Below are 23,149 nucleotides of genomic sequence, written 5' to 3'. Positions count from 1 at the left end.
ATTCAATACAGCGGTAGTTGTATCATTTTAACTTGGACCAACAGATTGTAAGACACTAACTGCAGTGGGGAGGAGGGAAAGGTGAGAAAAAGGAAACGAGATGCTACTGACCTGGCCCAGCTCTTCATTGAGGTCAGAGGTGTTCACCAAGGCTCCTTCATTGCAGCTCGCATCATACATCTCTTTGTCCCATGAAATGAAGAAGGAGCCCAGGAATTTCTGCATCTCAACTGTCACGTACATGGAGACAGGGATGATGAAATTGAAGAGAACCATGAAGGACAGGAAATCGGTGAACATTTTTAAGAGCTAGAGAGAACAGAAAGATTGACTGGACTGTTGTTCTAAAAAGTACACAAGGGCAAACGCTAACGAATACAGCGGCGGTGGCAATCAAAGCTGAAGCAAGCCCAGTTACCTTGAAGGCTTCTTTGTCCTTTTGGGTTCTCTGGTTGTACCAAGGCTCATCGTGAAATGGAACGCTTTGCCAGACGTACTTAAGAGTTGTGCATATTATAGCCTTGCCCACAAGAATGCATAAATAAACGATCAAGAACATGTTGATCGATCTGGAAAGGCAAAGTGTTAAAAAAGAATCACAGTGGTTTATAGTATTACGCAAGCAGTGGGAAAACTCTATGCTGGTAGAGACCTGAAATAAACAATTCCAAGACTTATAAGGGTACAATACCCCCCAAGGTTTTGCAGCCATCCAGCCTTGTTTCAAGAGAATTGCACCGGCATTAGACCCCTCACTTGAATTAAACCACATTACGCTCATGCATCTGTGAGGCTCTCTTTTGAAAAGCGTTGGAGACATGCAGCTGATAGAAGATGCACTGGCCAGACTGCTACCTTGAGACAGATGTCAGAGAATATTGGGGGGCGGGGGAGGTACTGAACTGGACACCTATTTATTTCTGGTCTTAATCCAAAATGTTGATGTAAACCTTAGCAGGGGAGGGGGACTGGAACTCCCCTAACCCCCCATGCCAAAGCTGATGGGTAGGTACAGCTGCCCGCTCATCAGTTAAGTGACATGACGCTTTGAAGCACTTACAATCATAGAATCATAGAACTGCAGAGTTGCAAGGGACTCTAAGGATCATCTAAGCCCAACCCCCTGCAATGCATGATTCTCAGCTGAAGCATTCATGATGGCCAGGCAGGAGAGCACCGTGGAGAGACCCATGCATAGTGCTCTGAAGTCCTGTTGATCAGCTGGTCACCTGTGCTGCAGAAGACACTTTTGGTTCAGCACAGCCTCCTGCCAACCTGCCCACATGTGATTCAATCGTTTATTTATTCAGTGCATTTATATGCTGCCTTTCTGGCAAAGAACCCAAGGCAGTTTACAATTTTAAAGGACGAAAAAGAATTATTTAACATTTGAAGTTTAAACCTGACTGGGGCGAGAAGCCAATCGAAGCCCTGTGTTGTCGTCGTTACATACATATGGTCATACATACATGATGTCAGGTGATTTGCGGGTGGGCATGCCTTGGCCAGAACAGAGTGGAGTGCAAAACAGGGAGGCCTGGCAGGACTTTGAAACAGCTGAGGGATACAATAGCTCCTAAACACAGCCACTGAGGCACTCCAGTTAATTTCTATAGAAATTCCAGGGAGGAAAACAAGTGTTGTGGATTTACAAAGAGGTGAGACCACCTGGGGGCCCCAGATTCAAGGTAGGGGCAGGATGACTGCCGCATTATCAGCAATCCAGTTCGGGATCCAATGAATCCTGGGCTGGCTAAAGCCTTTCCCACCTCCAGAATGCCTTGTTCTGCTGGTAGGGATTTGGAAGGCATGCAGAGAAGGACATGGCACATGTTTGTCCAGTCCAACCTTACCCTTTCACACACAGCACATGTCTTATACAGGGCGTGGGGGGGGGTGTAGATTACCATCCCTCTTCAATTTTACAAATACCATATTTACTCGAATCTAATTTGGCCTTTTTTGGCCAAATTACGTTGCGAAAATTAAGATGTACATTATATTCGGGCAAATACGGAATGTGTCACCGCCACAAAGCTGGGCTTTTCTTCAGCATGTGCCATGCTCGAAACTCCCATTTTTCTAGGCACATTTTGCAACAGGGGATTTCATTAGCATGAGCAGTTTCTGAGCTCTGGGAGCAATACCGCCCCTAAGATTTCAGATTAAAACTGCCACTGTTGGAAGGAAAGAAGGAGCTTTTTTCTGCTTGCCCACTTCCAGCTACTCTCTGAAGACTTGAGAAAGGATCCTCACAAGAATATTGGGGGGTGCGTGCACAGGGGAAGGACTAGACCAGGGGTCTGCAACCTTTAAGACAAAAAGAGCCACTTGTACCTGTTCCAGAAGAAAAAAAACCTGGGAGCTGCAAAACCAGGAAGGTGACGTCGGGACGGTGCGTGACTAACGCACGCACCGCCCCCATGCGACGTCACAGCCAGTACAGCGCCCGCCACAGTGGGGAGTGTCGGGGCACACAATGTGCCTCCTCCCCTCACTAGTATCCGCCCCAGAGCCACGGCAAAGGTGTAAAAGAACCACATGCGGCTCCGGAGCCGCAGGTTGCAGACCGCTGGACTAGACCATGTGAAAAATTAGCATAGTATTTTAGCTGCAGTGCATTCAATTTCAGCATTGCTTTCTTGTTAAAAAAAAAAGTGCACCTAGACATTCCATTGTTGCGCCTTAGCTCCTGGCTTTCATATCTCAGTTTCCAACACTGGGTGTGTCTGAGACAAAGGAAGAAAGTTGAAGTACTATATACACAATCCAATTAAACAACAGTTGACTCAAAAGAGATTTACAATATGTCCAGATAACCTACTTTTCAACTGCAGATCGCTTCTGGGATTTTCCTTGGTAGTTCAAAGCCATTTTGGTTTCCATTCCAGTATAGACTGCGACTCCTACAAAAATCAAAGCCACCAGTGAAACGCCCTGAAAACATTCACCTACCTGCTCCTTCCTAGGAAGGAAGTTTCACAATGACCAGTCCACGTAGGCAAGTACATAGGCTCACTCATGTTCCACAGCAACTGGTAGTCAGAGACATAATAAATGTAATAAACAGTTCATTCTGCATGGAAGAATCATTCTCACTTGGTTGAAAATGAAGTCACAGTTGATGAGCTTAAGCTCAGGATAGAAGAAGAAGTACAACCTTGTGGTTGCCTCCTGACTGTCAAGTTATTTTGGGAGAGGAATTCAAACCAGAAATTTGGGTTTGGCCAGTTCAAGCAGATTAAAGTGCTCTATTGCACTGGCACAACAAATCTGCTTAAGAATTTTCCTTTTCTTTTTTAATCACTCTTTGCGCTTAGGGAAGTGATGGGGAAATGCACTGGGAAATGGGGTAAGATCTGAAAAACCCATTAAATGCACTGAGAAATGGGGTAAGACCCTGCAAGCAAATCAGAATAAAGATCAGACATCATCCAACCACTGTGCATGCTTTGTGCAAGCAAACCAAGATGGTAAAGGTAAAGCTCATCTCGCTTAATTGGCCGAGGGAGCCGGCGTACAGCTTCCGGGTCATGTGGCCAGCATGACCAAGCCGTTTTTGGCGAACCAGAGCAGTGCACAGAAATGCCGTTTACCTTCCCGCCGGAGTGGTACCTATTTATCTACTTGCACTTTGACGTGCTTTCAAACTGCTAGGTTGGCAGGAGCAGGGACCGAGCAACGGGAGCTCACCCCGCCGTGGGGATTCGAAACGCAGACCTGCTGATCGGCAAATCCTAGGCTCTGTGGTTTAACCCACAGCGCCACCCAAGTCCCTCTCAAACCAAGATGAGTGCCCATTTAAAAAGGTTGCCTGAGTGAGCCCTTAAGTCAAAAGTAAATCCCACTAATTTAAAATGTGTGTTACTAGTGATTAAATATGCATAGGAACCCAGCCCAAAACTTTTGTTTGGGGCAGGAAATAAACACCACACAAATTTGAGATTTCATCCTTTTTCCCAACGGGTCCTCCCAGGCGTTGAGATAAGCAGGTGGGTCCCTCTTGGTAATAATAATAAGCATTGCTGAAATAAACTGGAAAATGTCAAACAGTTGCTTACCATAGATCCTAGGAGTGTTTTTTAATGTCGCTCCCTTCAGCAACAGGTTCTCGGGACCCAGTGCCCTAGAATGAAGTCAGACTATTAGGCCACTTACAAAAGGAAAGAAGGGTGGGGAGAGGGAGAGGGGGAGAGGGGGAGGGGGGGGAGAGAGAGAGAGAGAGAGAGAGAAGATGCATTTTGAAAATATCAACTAATATGGCAATGGTAAGGGGGAAGCAAGACAACCCCACTAAGACGGTTTCATTAATGTGCAGGGAAAGTGAAAAATCAGTGCAAGGGATAGAGAGCAGTCAAACATCAAGCTGCTGATGTCAGCAATAGCCTTTAGGGAGGCGACAAGAGGCCAGCTAATTAATTACGAAACAAAGCATAGGGATAATGAACTAACAAAACAGCTGACTAACCTGGCTACTGGCTCTTGACCGTCCTTGTAGATGGTAATTCGGCCCACAAACCTGCAATGAGAGATGGGCACAAGAGGTTGCTTATTAAGCGCTGCTGGTAATTTGTAGGAGAGCCGCCGCAAATTATCAATGAACAAAAGAGGTGGGGAGAGAAAAGCAAAGGTGGGTAAGGACTGCAGAGCTCTGAGAAACACCTGTCCCACAAAGCAGTGGTGGGGAATCTCATCCCTGGGGGCCCCAAATGTGGCCCTCCAAGCCTCCCTATTCGGCCCTTGGGGATTTCCAAGGCCACACCGTTCTCCAGGCCACACCCCTCACCTGGCTTCTCATCAGAGATTTTATTTACTTTTGTTTGTTTATTAAAATAGTATACCACCCTTCCTCCTTAGTTCTCAGGATGGCTCACAACATGGAATTACAATATAAAAACACAATATGCGTAATAAAAAGAAGAATAAAAAGGTTTTGTGGCCCGGAACTGTGATAAGGCATTATTTCTTCCCTAGGTGGAGGAAGGGGATGGTTGTGCAGTGTGCTTGTGTGTAGAAATGGCTGGCCTGTCAGGAAGGTAACTTACTGTAGAAAGTTGAAAGCCACATTTGCCGCTCCACCCACTTTACCTGTGGCCCCACCTATCACGGCCACACAGCTCCCAGAAGCTGGACCATGGTGGAATGAGGCCTCAGGCTGATTAAGGTTCTCCCACCCTGTTCCAAACATTTGTACACTGTGTGCTATGCAAATCCAGTGAGTTATTCACCAATAAGTTACTCTGGGCAGCTCCCATCAGATATAAAAACATAGCAAGACATTAAACCTTAAAAAGCTTCCCTATACAGGGCTGCCATCGGATAGTTCCTAATGTTACATTATTACTCATCTCCTTAATATCTGGTGGGAGCCACCCATGGGGTGGGTGCCACTACCGAGAAGGATAAGGAAGGAACGATGGGGATGGATGGATGGGTGGATGGATGGATGGAGATATATATATGGCACAAAAGTGCCAGAGACTAAATTTGTGAGAACCATGTTTTAAGGCATTTATTTTACAAGCAGTTATTCGTCAGTCTCCAACCCACCATCCTCCCTAGCATTTGCTAAACGCACATCTACCAAGCGCCTGCATTTGCTAGATGCTGCAGAAAAAGATTAAAAAGGCAGAGTCTGCCTTTAACCCGTTTATGGGCTGTGAGCTCAAAGACATGACACATTTGGGAGGAGGGAAGAGTACAAGGGAAGGAGAATCAATAGCAGGCCAGGGAAAGGGGCCGGTCCCTCCCTCCCATGCATGAGAAAGGGGAGGGGGGAGTGGCAACTGGTCAGGCAGGCCAATGGATGGAAAGGGACTTGTTCGACATTTGCCTAAGGGCAATTAGACCAGGATCAATTTCAGAATATAATGAAGCACAGTCAACTTGCTCATATGGGGAAAGGAGATCAACAACTCTAAATTCGGGAATGAATCGAATTCTCAAAAAGAGATAATCTCACATGAGAAGGGTCATTTAGCAACTGCACTGAATGCAGAAGGTACCAGGTTCAGTCCCTAGCACCTTCAGGCAGGGTTGGGAAAGATCTTTGTTTGAAACCCTGCAGAGATCATAGAAACATAATCTTAAAGTTGGGTGGGACCCAAGGATCATCTAGTCCAACCCCCTAAAGCATCCATGACAGATGGCCACCAAGATGCTGTTTTAAGACAGACAGATGCTGCCTGTCAGTGTACACAACTGTGAGCAAGATGGACCAACAAGATATGATCCTAATCGCCAATCCTGGCTGCCTGATCTCCCAGGAAATGGTGCAGATCCAGCTCGCAGCTGGTTAATGCAAATAAAATAGCAAACAGAAAGCTTTGACGCAGTCGAAGCAGAACCTACCATGCACCTCAAAGCCCAACTCATGAGCCCAGTCCTGGGACAAGACAGAAACAAGGTGGTGCGTGCCTCAAAAAAAAAAAAAAAGGCAAGGAAATAAACGTTGCGTTTCAGAACTTACTTGTAGAGGTCTGGCTGAGGCTGTTCACATTCTATTGTAGCAGTAAGGCAATTTATGGCTTGGCATGTATGGAGTTTGGCAGTATCCTGCACAGTGTAGTGAGTCTAGAAGGGAGACGGAAATGCAAAATCCGTTAAGCAGCTGTTTACTGTCCCTAGAGTACACAGACCGTTTTGCACAGTGGGCGATTCTAACAAGCTACAGAACTCATGCGGTGCTTTGATTGCTGGAAATGCTACTAGGAATTGGTTTTAGCTGATCTGTGTTTTAGCCATCTTCGAGAGGCTCATTATTACTATCGCTACTGCTGCGTTAGCTGTAATTTTATTGCTGGGTTTTTAAAGGCCTTTTATCCCAGCTCGATCAGTGAGATCATCCAGAGGAGCGCGGCTGGCTGCTTCCTGTGTTACAGAGGCTTGACGTGACACCCACTAGAAACTGGGCATGTAGCGTCATCCGTCTTACGCTGTGGAATGCTCTTCCAACACAGACTCAGCAGGCACCCTCACTTTTGACTTTCCTGGAGATATTTTTACATCAACAGGTCTATGCAGCTGCTTAAAAAATCTTCAATTAGCCAGTCATTTTAACCATTTTTTTATATTTTACTGTATATAATTGCTATGCACTGCCATGCTATATTCTAAGAACAGGTGGTATATAAATACCTTTTATAAATACAAAATAATGAACCTATTTGCAAGCTACCACAAGAACCCTTTTGGCATAAAGCAAGACACAAGTGCTTCAGTAACTAACCAACTCAGTAAACCTACTAAATTAAAATGCACGTTGAGCCAATTATTTGCTCCTACAATATAGAAATAAGCTGGAAATTTACAGATAGATCCTATGCGAAATAGATGCTTGTCTCCTCCTTGTGGGGTTGCAGTTCCAGTTGAGCAGCTTACTCTTGATAGCTCATGCACTGCCGTATACTAGCTTTCCACGCTGAACAAAATCTTAATTCAAGGATGGGGAACCTGTGACCTCTTAGCTGCTGTTGGACTCCGGCTCCCATCAGTGATTGGCCATGGAGCAGGGATGATGGGAGCTGGAGTCTAGCAACAGCTACAGGTTTCCCATCCGTGGCCTAATAGGTTGATTCCAGAGACCTGTTGAAAAACAATCCATCAGCTTCTCCAGGTTTCATGAAAAGCTGCAGGTGCTCCAACAGGTGTTCTGTGTTCCCTGTTCCCCTGAGTGCTGGCCTAGGATCTCTCAAAGGTAATCGGGTGAGAGAATTAAATGTCAGTGGAGGAGGGAGAGCTATTCTAGGCATCCCTGGCTACGCAGATACTTCTTGATTAAATTAGAAAGCAGACAAAGGGTTTAAAATTCTCCATTTAAGAGGTTCTATTTCTAGACACTACTCGGGTGTTGTAAATCACTTCTGTCAGCAGGAGACACTGCTGTGATCCATCTTCATAAACAAAACTCACCCAGATGCTTCCCTAGCTCGTTATCTCTAAATTTTCCTCGTTTCAAGCTGGATGAGAAACAGCTCTATTGCATCAACGGTGGGAGATGATGAATGGCATTAAAAGCACAGGCATTTTCACAACTTGGAGGTTAAGCTCTTGGGCTTTGCGCTTCCTTGCCAAAGATTTATAGAAAAAGCTCATTAAACATTTTAAGTACATTCCTTCTCAGGCACATCCTGTTGCACCTTGTTCTTGCAAAACAAGATACAGGACATGCTTTGGAGGAAAGTTGAAGGGGGGAAAGAGTGTGTGTGTGTGAGGGGAGAATCAGCATGACTTGCTTGCGGTAACAGTTGATGAGAAGACGATGAGCTGGCTAGATCACACCAGTGGCCACTCCAGTCCAGCATCCTGTTCTTAGAGTGGCCAATCAGATGACAACAGGAATCGTGTAAGCAGGACATGAGCACTCCTCACTTTTGTGGTTTCCAGCAACCGGTGTTCAGAAGAACACTGACTCCGAGCATGGGAAAAGAGCATAGCCATTGCGCCTAGTGGCCACTGGCAGTCCTATCGCCTGTGAATTTGTCTGATCCTCTTTTAAAAACATCCAAGGCCATCACCGCCTCCTATGAGTGTGTATGCCATAGTTTAACCATGTGCCAGAAAAACACCAGTGTTCTATTATGTTATAATGTCTCTCTCTCACACACACATGCACACCAAAGTTCAATGATATTTTATCTGGCAATGTACAGAAAATGGAATGGTTCATACGGCTGGGTGCGTGTGTACATGCACGAGAGAGAGAGAGAGAGAGAGAAAGACAGACGGACAGACAGACAGACAGACAGACAGGCAAACAGACAATCTTCCATAGAATAATGGTCCCAGGCTCTGTTATCCTTCAAAAGGAAATCTGAAACAGTAAATCATAGGATGGGAGATCTTACTGCTATTATCAGCCAGACTTCATGTTATGAATCATATTGCATATGAAGTAAGATCAAAATATCGAACCTTCAGAACGACAGATATACCTGCGTTTCAATAGCTATTACCGAGACAGTGTATAACATACACAGAGGCGCTATTGTATTTTAAAAATGGTATTTTGTACAAATACAGTGGTGCCCCGCAAGACGAATGCCTCGCAAGACGGAAAACCCGCTAGACGAAAGGGTTTTCCGTTTTGGAGGTGCTTCGCAAAACGAATTTGCTATGGGCTTGCTTCGCAAGACAAAAATGTCTTGCGATCCCTGGGGTTTTTTCCCCCCTCCCCCCTTTTTCCCAAGCCCCTAAGCCGCTTAACAGCTGATCTAAGCCGCTTATCAGCTGATCTAAATCGCTAATAGCCTTTTAGCAGCTAATCCGCTAATCCCTTAAGCCTTTAATAGCTGCTAATAGCCTTTTAGCAGCTAATCCGCTAATCCCTTAAGCCTTTAATAGCCGCTAATAGCCGCTAAACCGCTAATAGCGCTAATCCGCTAATGGGCTTGCTTCGCAAGACGGAAAAAACCGCAAGACAAAGAGACTCGCGGAACGGATTCTTTTCGTCTTGCGAGGCACCACTGTATTAAAAATGGGCAGATAGTAAAATTGATTAGTTGTTCACCTAGAGATAAACCTAAGCCTTCCCTCATTTAACACGAGAAGCGCCTGGTGGATCAGGCCCATTGCCCATCTAGTCTAGCATCCTGTTCTTGTTCTGGCCAACCAGCTGCCTGTGCAAGACCAGGGAGCAGAAGAGGAGCTCAGGAGCCCTTGGCTTCCAGGAACTGCTATTCAGAAGCATGGCTGCCTTTCAGACTTTTGATTTAACTGATTTCTGCCTTTTTGCAGGGCAAATGTGTGCTCACAATGGCACCAACTATTTCCAGTTTTATTTTATATTTTTGTGATATCATAATAGGCTGCAGGGAGTGGGTGCTTGAGGGCCACATGCCAATTGCGCGGCTGGGGCATGCGCGCGCACACACACGACTTTCCAGAGGTCTCCCTGCTGAGACTGAGAAGTGCAGCTGCTCCCAACACACACCAGTGGCAAAAGATCTCACTCTGCCCAGCCTGCATAACAGTAACTGGGTGGGCCAAGAGAAGTGCAATTTACATTTGGAGGAAGGTGCTCAGGGATGACTCCCATGGCAATCATGATCCCCTCAGCGGCAGGGGTAGGCAACCTAAGGCCCGTGGGCCGGATGCGGCCCAATCGCCTTCTCAATCCGGCCCACAGACGGTCGGGGAATCAGTGTGTTTTTACATGAGTAGAATGTGTGCTTTCATTTAAAATGCATCTCTGGGTTATTTGTTCATTCCCCCCCTCAAAATATAGTCCAGCCCCCCACATGGTCTGAGGGGCAGTGGACCGGCCCACGGATGAAAAAGGTTGCTGACCCCTGCCTCAGTCCATCAAGCAGCAGTTCATTAGGCACACCCCTGCCAGACAGCAAAATTCACTCGTGGGTGGTGAATTTGGCAGTGGTGGGTGGCTCATGCATCTGTGGCTGGCTGCATGGAAGACCTGTGAAGGTTGCATGAATCCCATGGTTTATCCACCTTTGCATTGAATGGAGAAGGCGCTCCATCAGTGGCTATTGGAGAAATCCACATTCAGAGACAAGGCGCAGCTGCATCCCCAAAAGGGGTGTGGTGGCTTGATCTGCCCAGTGGCATAGCTAGCTGCTTGGGCACCCGGGGCGGCACAAATGCCCTGCACCCAGGGACAGGGCAAGCCGCCCACGGGGCAGGGTAAGCCAGGGCAAAGCATGCTGTGCAGAACCTCCATGGAGTCCACAAGCCCCATGTTGCCGTTTCAGGCAGTGTGGAGCCTGCAGGGGCCCGAGCCACTGCGTCATTCCCCAAGAGAGACGTGTAGCTCAGGTGCACTGCAGGCCAGGCCCCGTGGTCACCCCCCTCAGTGATGACACCTGGGGATGGACTGCAGCCACCTTCCTACGCCACCGGATCTGCCCTCACAGAAAACAGGATGCTGAACCTTTCATCTCACCCAAAAGGCACGCTCTTATAATCCCATGTAAGCTGTGGACCAGATAGGAGCCTGCCGCTCATGAGAGAAGGACTGTGGTGTAGCTCTGTGAGGGCCACGCATGACCATACGCTCCCCAGCACAAAAATATCCTGTCATATAGAATTAGCAAGTTGGGAAGAGAGCATGGCTGAAAGGGAATGCATTTCACTTTCCTTTGTGTGACAGGTACGCATAGTCAGTCACTCTTGATTCGCAGCCTAGAGACTGCGCCGTGTCAAAGCTTTGGAAAGCCAAGATTTACCGCTTCAAAGCTTAGTGAAGATAAAAGGGCTGCAGGTCAGATGTGCTGTTTACCCATTCTGTTACCTTGACATTTGATTCTCCATCCAAACTAGCTGTAGTGACATAACAACACCCGTCCTTGTGAGTTGATGCGAGGAAGATCAGGTCGCATGGGAAGGTTTCATCAGACTTTACTTCTACTATGTCGCCAACCTTAAAGACCAGAACAAATAAATGTCAACGTGCTGCAGAAATGTTTCCTTAGATGTACTTATTTAGAGCATCACCCCCCCACCACTCTTCAGCTGAAAAGGCTTTATTGATATAAATCAACAACAAAGAAGCAAAGAAGACCTCTAAATCTAAAAGCTCTCTGTCGTGCTGGGAGCAGGGTGGGGGGGGCTCATGCAGGGTACACACATTCCTGCCTCCATCCCCAGAACGTAGCCTTCACACAAGTCACAATCGTGCTGCATTACAGAAGAGGAAAAAGCCTTCTGCCAAGTGGAATGGCAGAGGAGGGATGAAGATCTGTCTCCTCCACCAAGCTTGCTCACTCGCCTGCACAGAACTCCTTGCTGCCTGTGGCTCCCTGTGGTTAAAGGCAAGGCCCCAAACCATTTCCAACGTGCAGAAACCTCGCTCGTCTTTGCTACAAAACACACAAGTGCTTCAGCCCATTCTCAGCCACCCCAACCAGCCAGTGGGGACCAGCTGGAGTCCATCAGCAAGCACGAAGTCAAGGTTTTAATAACAACTCTCCCTGCACTCACCCCCCACCCCCCGCCTTTCGCTACAGGCTCCCTGGAGCTTCCCAGTGCCTCGAAAGCTTGCTCCCCTCTTTCATACCACACCTTGATTCCTTCGCACTCCTTCTTCACTTGCTTTGCATCCTCGATCACCAGGACGGTGCTTTTGTTTACTTCTTTGTCAGCCCTGTGCCGCAGCCAATCCTCATAACCCTGGAGGGATAAATTAGGGAGCAGGGGGCGGAAGTCATCACAATCAAGGAACAAGAGAAAGGGAAACAAAGAAAAAAGAGGTGAGGGAGAGCCTTTCCTCAGGTATTTAGCAGAGCTCTAAGTTGACAATCCTCTTTTTCCATTTACTTTTTTGGGGGGGAAGGGGGAGAACACAAGTACCTGTTTAATAGCTGTAATGGTAATAACAAAGAATAGAGGAAGTCCGCTCGTGACGGGGCTGGTTGGTGTGTCTACTATGACCTGCAGAAGAGGGGGAAAGGCAAGTTATTGGGGGAGAATTAAAGAAAAGGATATTTGCTGGTTTGATGTCCTCAGCTTTTATAAGCAACAAACGTAAACTGACGCTGCAACATGGAAAACACAGGAAAACACCAGAGTGCGCATGTCATTGCTTTTTAATGAACTGCATCTGTTTATGTGCAATTTTTTCTGTACAATAATGCATTCGTACTTCTGTTTTATAGCATGTGGTGAATGACTGGTAGCAAGTGCCTAGTAAGTTTTGAGAATGATGTGGCAAAGTTTCCCATTCATTCAAATGGCAGAGGTGTCTTCCAGATAAGAAGAAAAGCACCCATGTATATTCTTCATGCCCACTTTCTTGCTATGAAGAGCTTGTGAAGGGATCTCTTTGGGTGTCCAAATAGAATAATGTGACGTCTGAATGCATCCTTTTCCATTATATATCCTGCCATGTGAATCCAAGTGTGTATTATTATTAGTAGTAGTAGTAGTAAAGAACTCATTTCTTCGAAGCCAACACTCTTCAGTTTTGATTCTCCAGATGTTGTCGGGCTGCAAACAGCAGCATACCTGTTCAAACTGGCTGAGAGTGACAGGAATCTTATCCCAGAAACATCTGGGGACCCAAGGCTGATTGAGCTCTTCAGAGCCTTCTGCTACAGATAGGCAGTTGATATCAAGTATGTGCTAAGCTTGCACTGTAAATGGAGGTTTGTCACACACATGCACATTTGCTCAAGAGCTCAGTTCATGCTCCAGGAAGTCTGTTCACTAGAACAGCTATTCCAGTGGTCCAAGCTACTCCAGCGATAAAAGTATTTGGCACTCGGAATGATAAGAATATAAGGAGAGCCCGCTGGATCAGGTCAGTGGCCCATCTAGCCCAGCATCCTGTTCTCTCAGAGGTCAACCAACCTGCAAGCAGGACCTGAGTACAAGAGCCCTCTCCCCTCCCGTGGCTTCCAGAAAATTATATTCAGAGACATTTATGCTTCTGACCGTGGAGACAGAGCATAGCTACTGTGGCCAGAAGCCATTGACAGACACAACTATGTTTGAATTATGAGGGTTAGCTATGTTATTACAACAAACAGACACTTTAAAAAAATGTTGCAGCACCCTTAAAAGACTAAGGCTGCTAGCTACACACCCTTACCTGGGAATAAGCCTCGTTAAAGAAAGCGGGACATACTTCACAGTAAACATGTGCAAGACCGCACTGTAATGGATTTATTATGGCATGTGTTTAAAGCTGCACAGTCTTCACAAGAAAAAGCCTCTTGTGGAACAATGAACACACACATTGGTGGGTAGGTGGATTTGACGGGTTCCATGCCTTTAACTGCCAGGCTCTACTAATGCCTGGCACAGGAGCAATGCTTTTGTAATGCAATGCCAAACATTTGAATATAACATTAATTTCTTTCCTATGGTAATGGCTAACTGGGGTGGGGGCAATGGGAGGTTTGGTACAAATAGGTAGCCATGAGATTTTTCACGGGGGTGTTCTGCTTCAGAAGATAGTCAGCTGGGTTTTTTGTTTTTTTTATCACAGTGTGATAATTCACACACACCTCTCCATGGCCAAGTTTTCAAGTAACTTTTACTCAGAGTAGACCCGCTGATATTGACCATGACGGGTCAACTCTGGGCAAAAATCAGCTGTATGCAATTCACTGATATTTCTTCCAAAACTGCACAGCACTGGAACTGAGAGAGAAAACCGCATCCGTCCCTAGTGGCGCTATTTTGATTTGTTTCAAGTTAAATATAGCCTTTGTTCCAACCTGTTCCAAGTTAAAGCCCCACGCGCACTGGGGAGATTCCTGTTGAATTTGTTGCTCCTGGCAAGCTGAACCACACCACCCAAGGAAGTGGAAGTGGCGGCCGGTTAGCCTGGTACATAAGCAAGGTTATACATTTCACAACCAGCCCCGACTGCTCAGATCAGGATTCTACAGTTATCTGGAAGATGGGGCGATGCCATCTTAGCATTGTCATGTAAATTAGCTGGAGCTACTTCCTCAGAGATCATTAATGCCTCTGCCCCTGACACAAGGATGAGATGCAAATTGGCAAAGCACTCTGTCTTCAAAGCAGGCAAGATGCAATCGCCAGGAAACGCAGGCAGCAGCAGTGGCGAATTCAACGTACTCCATTTAGCAAAGTCTGAGGAAGGTTCAGGCTTATGAGGAATGGGCCAAGATGCTCTCCTCCGTCTACAATAGTGAGTGCTTTTAATATACGTCAGCAGATATGCTGCCCAAGAGCAGTGGCTGGTGCCCAGTGCTGCAGATCAAGAGCCCTTTTTTAAAAAAAACGCTGAAACACTGAAAACCCATCCGACATCAACAGAAGCTGAACCCACTCCCCTACTTTCCTTCCCTGAAACGGTTGGTCTGCAGAATTTCAGCTTGCTTTTGATTTTATTTTTTTAAAGAGTCTCCTGATTCAGCTCTAGCCTCTTTAATCAGAAAGCAGAAGTGAAAAGGACACAGCCCACATCTGTGGTTGCTATTCGCCTACCCACAAAGAAATGCACACTCAGAAATTTACTTCTGCATTTGTGTAGCATCTAGGCAACGTAACAGGGAGGTATTTGGGGGCCTCATCACAAGCTGTTGTGTGTGCAGGAGGGAGGGGATGACGCATCTTTGACCATTGAAGAGAAGCAGCTATATAATGTAGTGTCTCTAGGCTGGAGCAAATGACACCATTGTTGTCGTGTTCTCTAAACACGAACCCACTAACTTATGCCTTGAAAAAAAGAGTCTTTATTTTAGAAGGATGGCATTGAAACATTTCAATGACTGGTACTTAAACACACACACCAGCAACATTCTCCCTCACCTTCATTGCTTTTTCTAAAGCAGCCTTACCTGTACAAGGAAAATGATAAGGAAGTAAAAGTTGGCAATTCTTCGGAACTGTTCAAAGAGATTCTTTGGAAGAAAATTCCAGACAGTGTACTGTGGGGCAAAAAAGCAAAAGAGGCAGGTATGAACCAAGACTTCGACCAGCAATGGCCTCTTCTGAACAGGGTTGCCCTGAGACATTTTGGCACCTGAAGCTAACCAGAAAATGGCACACACACACACACACACAAACCACCCCCCACCAGGGAAGAAGTGAGGGTCAAGGAACTACATCAGGAACAATGGGAGAATAAAGATCTAAAATGGGAACGAGGGTGGAAGGAAACCTGAAGTGCCTCCTATTTGCCAAGAGGCTGCTGTGGAGATGGTACTGGAGGGGCTGTGGGCGATGCAATCCTCAGAGGCTGGATCTGCTGCCCCTCTGGATTCGGCTGCCTGAGGTGGTCGCCTCACCTTCCCTCATGGGTGGAGTGGGCCAGCCCTGCCTCTGAAGACCGAACCAAAATTGGGGTACCTATCATCTGTTCAATATGTCTGTCTGTCTGTCTGTCTGTCTGTCTATCTATCTCTGTCTATAAATATAAAAAGGGTGGCTTTTAAAGGGGCAAACAATTATAATGGGCATGCATGCACACACATCCACACACCCCTTTGGTGTCATTTCCAACGGAAAGAAATAAGCATCTTGCTCCGTGAAGAGCTTGCTTTGCTACCCACTCAGAAACGTTGGTTTTCCTCCTTTCATTTGTATGGGCCGTGTCCCGTGGGTCTTACGCCAGCGTTTGCAAAAGGTTTGGCGCATAACCCCACTCAAAAATTCTAGTGCCAGAAACAAGAGATGTGAAGGTTTAAAGGGGGCGGCATTTTCCCTGTCTCTCCCGCACACACAAGCCAGCTTGAAATAAGGTGAGGTGAAGTGGGGAAGGCAGCCTTGAGGGCCAGCTACTGCCTCTGCATTGCTGAAGAAGCACCAGGACTTAAACATCAGAAAGTGCTTCCAAATGTAATGGCAAAATGCACTGCGTCTTCAGTCGCTTGGTTCAAAACGAAAGGCTGCCAAACATACCTCTGGCAAGGTATGCATTTGATACAACCTCTTGGCTCCTCCTCTGACTCAACAATACCAAGTCACAGTGGGACGGGACCTCCACTGGCTTACAGAATCCCAACCCGTTCGGGTCTTCTCAAGCTACAGATCAATAGTATAGCCTTCAGAAATGTTGAGGTCTCCCTCACAGTGCAGTGAGAGCCAGGGTGGCACAGCAGCTAAGAGTGTTAGGTCAGGACCTGGGAGGCCAGGGTTCGAATCCCCACTCGAACATGAAGCTCCCTGGGTTGACCTAGAGCCAGTCACTGCCTCTCAGCCGCGGCTTCCTCACAGGGTGGTTGTGGGAATTAACAGAGGAGGGGGTATGCCACTTCTAGGCCAGCCAATCTTGTTTTTATTCTGTAGTTTTTATCTTGGTCCCTCGTACCTATGGGACCACCTCTCCTGGTATGTCCTGCGGAGGACCTTAAGGATAACAACACTTTGGAGGTCCTGAGCCGCAAGGTGATTAGATTGGTCTCAACTAGGGCCAGGGCCTTTTCAGTACTGGCCCCGACTTCATGGAACACTCTGTCACAAGAGACTCAGGCCCTGCGGGACTTGACATCTTTCTGCAGAGCCTGCAAGTCAGAGCTATTCCGCCTGGCCTTTGGTTTGGACTCAATCTGACCCTTATGTTTCCCTCCCCTTATGGTTTTGATTAATGGGCTGCTACTAAAATGGGGCTGCATTTTAAATGGTATTTTAACCCCTATTTTAATTAACTGGGGGTTTTTTGTTTTTTGTTTCCTATTATGTTTTATTGTAATTCTATTGGTGTTAGCTGCCCTGAGCCCGGTTCTGGTCGGGGAGGGCGGGGTATAAATAAAAATTATTTATTATTATTATAATATTATTATTATTTTGTGAACTGCCCTGAAATGTATGGATGAAGGGTGGTATACAGATTTAATAACAACAACAACTCCTCTCTTGTGCTACTGCAGAGCTTCCCAAACTTTTCCTGTTGGTGACACACTTTTTAGACATGCATATTTCACGACATAGTAATTCAGTTTTACTAGCAAACTGGAGGTTAAATTAACCCCTTTCCGGCCCCAGGAGGAGCATGGGGAGCATTCATGTGACACACCTACACACTGTAGCCGACACGCTAATGTGTCATGACACACAGTTTGGAAAGCTCTGCACTGCAAGGGCTAGAACACAGAACCGATAGCCCCATGATCCGCCAGCCCATATAGTGAGACATTAGGGCAACGGGTTGCAGCATCTCCCTTGTAAACAGATTCCAAGGGCTGGAATGACTGTGTCCATCGGGAGTAGCCGCTGACTCTCCTCTTGTTAGCCTGGCAAGGACAACCTTTCCTACGTTGGTCCAGCTCCAGGGTCAATCCTCTCATCTGCCTACTGCACAGCCCAGACTTTCACCACTCAAAGGACAAGCTTCTGAATTGATCCAGCAAGCACCAGGAGCTCCACACCCACAAGAAAGCCCCCCCCCCCAATCAGGCTCGTCCACTAAATGGCAAGTGGGGGAAGCTGAGTTTGCACTGAGTCATTTTGCGAGACCACGTGAAAAGTGCAGGTGGGTGCTTTGCAGAGCAGAGAAAGCGGTATGGGAACCCGACCTTTTCCCGGCACACAAAAGGCACATGGAACATACAGCAGTTGATGCACAGAATCTGCTGAATGTCAACCACTAGCGGAGGTTGTCACGATGTTTTACGCAACTCCCCTTTTGCCCGCTGATAGCAGCCACCTGCTTTCCTGGCTTGGAAAAACTGTTGCCTTTTGTTCCACCTTCCGAGCTACACACAATGAGAGAAAGACTTCCCAGTCAATGCAACAGTAAATATATTAAAAGATTCAAGAGGTGCAGCTTGTGCTGTGCCTTGCCTGGTTTGCATTAGCTCTTTTTGAAAAACAAAAATAAAAAATTGAAGCTGGGGTGCAATTTATGCTTTCACTCTGCTTTGCAAATATTGCTGCATAGAAGAAACGGAGATTTGTGGCTATTAAAAAAATATTTAGGGTTGTCAACCCTAATATTTTATCCAAGCTCTCCTTGTATAATTCACAATCATTTTGTATTTTCTAATTATCTGGAAATTTCACCAGCTTCAGCGCTCCAAAATGGTTCTATATATGACTCCCTGTAACGGCATGCGCAGATGGCGAGTGCTTGGAGGAACTGTGGCTGAGAAAACGAGGAGGTTGGATCAACAAAAATCCCAAAGGGTGAAGAAGAAGCAAGAAAGAAAAAGCCAAGGGGACAAAATAACAACAACAGGAACAGCAACAACAACACAACAGTTCAATGAGGACTGACCATGCTCAGTGTCTACTGGGGCGGGGCGGGGGGAGCCAGAGAACTCTGTGTGTGTCTGTGTGTAAGAGAGCGAAGTGCAATAGCTCAAGGACTCCCCCTCTCTCCCACCCTGCTACCCACCATCTGAGGCACCATCTTTATGTGCCACCTCCTCCAGGAGAGGTTTGGAAGGTGACAACTCAAGAAGGGCCTTTTCTGTGGTGGCTCCTTGTTCGCAGAAGGCTTTCCCCATGGAGGCTTGTCTGGAGCCTTCATTACATATCTTTAGGCACAAGGGAAAAACGTTCCTCTTCAACCAGGTGTTGAGCTGATTAACTTTCTATGGCTTTTTGAACGTATTTGTGGGAGCGGGGTTATTGGGGTTTTTGTTGTTGTTCCATTATGTATTTTGAATTATCATTTTGTATTTTTGTCTTGCAAACCACCCTCGGATCTTTGGATGAAGAGCAGCATACAAATTTATCAAATAACAATAATAACCGGATGGGATGTCTTGGAAGAACATACGGTTGGTTAGCTGGAACACCGGACAATACCCTCTGTACCATTTTATTGCAGTTCCCACTCGTACATGTAATAAAGCCATTAGCTGGGCTACTTGTGCCAGACGGAAGACACTACAAAAGAGGAACTACGGGTCTTTTGTGTTTCATGCAGTTCTAAAACTGGAACACCTTGCAGGATTGGGAAAGAGTTCCTTCATGCATAGGTTTTATTCTTAGCTGTAACAAACAGAGCTGCAAAATAGCAGCAGAATAAGTGCACCAGACTGATAAAGGGTCTCACAGACTGCCTTTTTGCAAGAGATTTCTTGTTATGCCTGGAGGGCCTCGTGGATGAGCTGGATCACTAACAAAGTGTAAGCTTTAAACAAAAGACACCCCACCACCCCCCAACAAAAACCAGGCACAGCTTGCGAGTGATCTTCATAACTCATTATCAAGTCATAAGGTTAATGATGGTCAGAGTGATTCCCAAGTTCAACACAAGTCTGGGGGGAAAGTAACAGAACACAAAATTGCTTTTGCTGACGGCACACTCTGGAGTAGAACTGTAACCTGAACAGGATCTAAGTATTGCAGGTTATGAGCAGAGTCTCTAAACCATGAAGGACCAGGAGAACCTGCTCCACTCTTCCATGATGCTTGCTGGGTGACCTTCAGCCGGCCACGTCCCTTCTGCCTAAAAAAATACTCCACAGGGTTGTTGTGAAGCTAAAAACAGGTCGGGTGGGCCGGCGCAGCAATTAAAGCATGGTTATTACGGTGCTCACATGAATTGTCAAGAGCTCGCATGCCATTCCCGCAACAGCATTCATGCGGCAAACTTACCTTGGAAGAGACTATTTGGTTAGAGCAGAACTTCTGCGGAATGTAAGCCTCTGGCGTGGGAAGCGGATGGTGGCCAACAAGGACAGTTCGAGTCCCAACACGTTTCTCTTCCCCGACAAGCTGCAAATAGAAGAGGAAGAGGATTAAGTCACAGGCCCCCAAACATATTGCAAAGCAGGCTTCTGTGTCTGTGGAATTCTGCACTCTCGGTGCCCCAGGTCAATAGCCTATGGGCTCATTAACACCATGGAGCTTCCATGTTCCCAAGGGCTTGTGGCATTCACTGGATGCCAGGGGCCCCTCCATGCACACAAATCATTTGTGCATTTGGGGAGCCGCTCCTAATGTTTGTCAGTGAGGAAATCTCTTGGGAAATTACACAGATGTGCAGAGAACGTGTGTCCCACAAAAAGAAATTACCATTCCAAACGTACAGAACAACTCTATTCAGAGCTTGCGGTACACAATGTACATATGCTGCTGTTTTGCTAAAGTTATATCCCAGCTACCTATTTCATTCATTTAAAACATTATATCCTGCCACAAGGCAGATAACAGTATAAAACAAGTAATTAGCATAGAATAAAAATAATAAAAAACCACATTTGTGTATAGTGATGTGGCAGCAGCAACAACAAAAACATTAAGAGCAACAGTGGAAGCAAAGCAGCAATTAGTAACTTGGAGAGCTTTGGGGCAAAACTGAAAGCCAGCGTTTTGATGCTATCTTAACATGGGAGCAAACAAATATCCCTGGGAGTTCCATATTAGACCACTCAATGGTCCCTTCCTTCTGAAGGCACCAAGAAGTGGAGGAACAACACAGTGCAGGTCTTCCAACAGGAAAACAAATTGACTCCTAAGGGAGAATCTTCTGCAAATGAGGATTTCCAGCATGCTCCAGGGAGTCCTGGAGTTCTTCCAACCTTATCAGAGGTTCTCCAATGAGAAGACCACAAGAAACCAACATACCCCTTTACGGGCGGCTAATCTCCCGCAGCAGAATGCAGCTGCACTAGGTACATCCCACAGAACTCATGCTGAAGAGAGCAAGGCCCCCAAACACATCCCACCAGGCGCATCAACTCCCAAGGGCGGAGGAGTCTTTGGCCCCTTCAATATCGGATGGCAAAGAAGAGGCTGGTGCCAAACGACTGGCTCCTCCTGAGCGCAAGAGAGCAAGCAGTGCCATGCTGGGCTCCATGCGTGGCCTCCTCCCAACAATGTGATGTTGCCAAGTATATGACGTATGGCACACATTGCACACATGACACAACTCAACACACACCAGGCCCCCTCAATCTTAGGCGCAAGACGGAACCTCTGCCTCCCACAATCTCCTGCAACAGGCATATTTGGGGGCAGGCAAGCTCGTGGTGGGTGAAAGTTCCTTTTTTAAAAGTTAAGAATAGAATAGAATAGAATAGGATAGGATAGGATAGGATAGAATAGAATAGGATAGAATAGAAAATATTCCACCTAAAATGAAAAATAAAAGACAAACCCGGTAACATCATACCGGATCCAATTCACAGTCCATTCCATCCAATCTACCTTCTCCAACAATGGGAAAACAAAGAAGGATGTAGAAGACCACGCAAGAACTTTTAGAAAAGTAGGTCACGGCAAAAAAAGCACATACAACACAATCAACTGATGTGAGATTGGATAATACTCCAGAGCATTTTATATGCCGAGCTCTGATAGTCACACACCCAACATTTTCTCCGTTCCTTCCAGTGTGGAAAAACCTTGCTCATAACCAAGTAGTAAGGAGAGGATTTTCCTCCTATTGCAGGGGAGGGCGACAGTTTAAAAATAGCATTAATGCAACTGGAGGTACATATCTATCATTGACCGGAGCTTTGTACTGGAAATTCCCAGGAGCATCCAGTGTCGGGAAGGAGAGTTTCTGTACAGAGACCTTGACATAAAAAATGATCCAGGGCCATGAGGCTTCTAGAGCAAATTCACATTTCTGTTTCCTTCCTCGCAAACTCTCTTTTGGGAGTGCACGCAGGGGAAGATGGAAATAAAATGGAAAATCCTTCCAAACCTAACTATTCCCTGGCCTCGACGCAGCCATAAGCCTGGCAGTACATTTACCATTCAAAACATCTTCAGGGGTGCACTGAACAGCAAAGAAGAACTGCAGCCCTGGTCTTCAATTCAGTGTGGAAGTCTGCTTGTCGAGCCCATGAACAAATCTTTGCCAGGAGCTGAATAAATGCCAAATTATATGTTGCATGCAGATGTGCGTGCTTGGGGTGTGCACAGCCTCTGAATTACAGTGGTACCTCTGGTTACGTACTTAATTCGTTCCGGAGGTCCGTTCCTAACCTGAAACAGTTCTTAACCTGAAGCACCACTTTAGTTAATGGGGCCTCCTGCTAACGCCGGAGCACGATTTCTGTTCTCATCCTGAAGCGAAGTTCTTAACCCAAGGTAATATTTCTGGGTTAGCGGAGTCTGTAACCTGAAGCGTATGTAACCCGAGGTACCACTGTACACGGTGAATCAGGGCAATACTTTCCCCTCCACCACTGTATTCCTTAGGGATACATGATCTTTTTTCATCATTCATGGTCAAAGAAGAGATCTCTCTCAGAGAGAGAGAGAGAGAGAGCGAGAGAGAGAGAGAGAGAGAACAGGCTGTGATTCCTAAAAATCCAGGGATGGGGGGGTGTGTCCTGGAGAAGCCTGCCCCCAAACATCTACCCTTTGGGTAACAGGCTCTTTCCTGGAGGGAGTGATACTTTGCTGCCCATCTGTCCTGAGGATCCATGCTCTCTTACCACTCCGTGGACCTGTGATTGCTGCCCTCAACAAAACTGGGGAAAGGCCTGTCCTTGCAGCAGAACCACAGAAGACACTGTATTTTTCCATCTATAAGACGCCCCCATGTATAAGACGCCCCCTGTTTTTCGGGACCCCGATTTAAGAAAATGGAGGAGATGTATCCGCATATGACGCCCCCAAATTTTTGACATTGTTTTTTAGGAAAAACACCTAGTCTTATACATGGATAAATATGGTAGTTCCAAAATCTGGCAGGCTTCGTCCTCTCACAAGGGGAGAACTGCATCCAGTTCTGGCAGAAAGCAGAAAGGTTACACTTTTTCCCTTTGCTTTGTTTTTTAAAATCAAAGTTTAAAAATGTCCTGTGCACACA

The 23,149-nt window shown here is 46.4% G+C and overlaps 1 protein-coding gene across 14 annotated transcripts in view; it reads right to left on the bottom strand.

Annotated features, from left to right (window-relative positions):
• The window catches only part of ATP11C (ATPase phospholipid transporting 11C (ATP11C blood group)), a 98,855-nt gene that overhangs the window by 43,922 nt on the left and 31,784 nt on the right, over positions 1-23,149 (bottom strand). For all 14 annotated transcript variants that reach the window (XR_014506962.1, XR_014506963.1, XR_014506964.1 and 11 more), the window contains exons 2-12: positions 19,978-20,097; positions 15,270-15,359; positions 12,307-12,387; positions 12,019-12,126; positions 11,249-11,377; positions 6,470-6,573; positions 4,469-4,519; positions 4,062-4,126; positions 2,825-2,906; positions 419-569; positions 112-309 (exon numbers count right to left, since the gene is read on the bottom strand). Coding sequence is in view for 10 of the 14 variants with exons in the window: in XM_083422422.1 (XP_083278548.1) it covers positions 112-309; positions 419-569; positions 2,825-2,906; positions 4,062-4,126; positions 4,469-4,519; positions 6,470-6,573; positions 11,249-11,377; positions 12,019-12,126; positions 12,307-12,387; positions 15,270-15,359; positions 19,978-20,097 (1,179 nt within the window). In the remaining 4 variants the exon portion in view is untranslated. The remainder of the gene's footprint in view (positions 1-111; positions 310-418; positions 570-2,824; positions 2,907-4,061; positions 4,127-4,468; positions 4,520-6,469; positions 6,574-11,248; positions 11,378-12,018; positions 12,127-12,306; positions 12,388-15,269; positions 15,360-19,977; positions 20,098-23,149) is intronic.

Source organism: Podarcis tiliguerta (genome assembly GCF_965153285.1).
Source record: "Podarcis tiliguerta genome assembly, chromosome: Z".
In the NCBI taxonomy this organism is placed as follows: Eukaryota; Metazoa; Chordata; class Lepidosauria; order Squamata; family Lacertidae; genus Podarcis; species Podarcis tiliguerta.
Note: the sequence above shows the minus strand (reverse complement) of the source record. Positions and strands in the feature narration are given on the sequence as shown.